The 1,341-nt window shown below is 60.7% G+C and overlaps 1 protein-coding gene across 1 annotated transcript in view; it reads right to left on the bottom strand.

Annotated features, from left to right (window-relative positions):
- Nucleotides 1-200: 200 nt before the first annotated feature.
- The window catches only part of DAPK3 (death-associated protein kinase 3), a 7,474-nt gene continuing 6,333 nt past the window's right edge, over nt 201-1,341 (bottom strand). The window contains exons 7-8 of the mRNA XM_010005586.1: nt 902-947; nt 201-743 (exon numbers count right to left, since the gene is read on the bottom strand). Of these exons, the coding sequence (XP_010003888.1) occupies nt 201-743; nt 902-947 (589 nt within the window). The remainder of the gene's footprint in view (nt 744-901; nt 948-1,341) is intronic.

The following is a 1,341-nucleotide window of genomic DNA, read 5'->3' on the forward strand; positions in this document are numbered from 1 at the left end:
AGGAGGTGGCAAGGCAAGCAGAGCCGCGCGCAGGAAGCTAAAACCCACGGGGAGCCCTGGGGAGGGGTCTCCAGGGAGGTGCAAGACCCCAGCGCCCCACGGTGATCCCAGGGGAGCCTGGGGACATCTGGGAAGGCTGTTGATGCAGGAAGGACAATCCAAGCCCAGCCCCAGGGCAGCCCAGCCCGGCAGCAGCCCAGCTAACGGATGCTGCCGTCGCCCTCACCGCTCTGCAGCTTCTCCCGCTCGATGGACCACACCAGCTCCTGCACAAACTTCATCTCCGAAGCCACCTGCTTGGCCAGCGCCTCGTAGTGGTTCTCCAGCCTCCGGTACCTCCTCTTGAGCCCATTGGCCACTTGCACCACGGTCTTGGTCTCCTCCTGTGCCTGCTTCTTCAGAGCCTCTGTCTTCTGCAGCTCCTGCCGGATCTGCCGCAGGTCCTGGCTGATGCTCTCGTTCTCCTCCTTGTACCACGACTCCTTCTCCTCATAGATGGACAGCAGGGCCTCGATGTCCTCCTGGAAGGACTTCTTGTTCCTCTCCAGCTCTCGGAGGCTCTCCTCAGCTGCAGCCACCTCCTCCATCACCTTGGAGAAGCGCTCGAAGTTGATGTAGGTGTTGTTGGGGGGCATGCTGGAGTGGGACTTGATGGTGTACTCCTTGAGGCGCGTGGTCTTCAGCCGGCGGCGCTCGGGCTTCTTGCCGCTGTCCTCGTTGCGGACGTTCCTCCTCTTGATCACCTGTGGAGCAGGGACAGCCACGGGCGTGGGACACAGCAGGGACAGATGGTTTCAGCACGACCACCAGTGGCACCAAAGCAGCCCCAGGGGGAGGCTGGGAGAGCAGGGAGGAGCGGCAGGGGGGGCCAAAAAAAGGCGCCGATTCTGTAACTTCTCACCTTAATCCAAGGGTGTTCCAGGCTCTGGGCGATGGTCATTCGCTTCCTGCAAGGACAGCAAGGCTGCAACCAAGGGCCAGAGGCTTCTCCTTTCCCTGCTAAATTCCTGGAAGAGCAGCTTGGATCCTGTCACCTTTGAGGTGCTGATAAGCCCAGACAAGGGCTGTACTCCAGGGCACCCCAGACAAGGCCCACGGTCAGATCCTGTGCCCTCAGCCAGCCTCCCATGAGGACATAAACACAGAAGAGCCCACAGGGACCCCCCAGCAGAGGCACAGCACCACTGCTGCCAGCCCAGGGTCCTGGGTCCTCAGATCAGCCCTTGATCCCTTCCAAACCCCAATCCCTCTACTTCAGGGGGATCCCTGAATTCACCCCACACCTAACACAGGGGAGAGACTTTTGTTTCCAGGCTTTTCACAGCACCAAATCCTACACGA

Source organism: Chaetura pelagica, unplaced genomic scaffold, assembly GCF_000747805.2.
Source record: "Chaetura pelagica isolate M959 unplaced genomic scaffold, ChaPel_1.0 scaffold741, whole genome shotgun sequence".
In the NCBI taxonomy this organism is placed as follows: Eukaryota; Metazoa; Chordata; class Aves; order Apodiformes; family Apodidae; genus Chaetura; species Chaetura pelagica.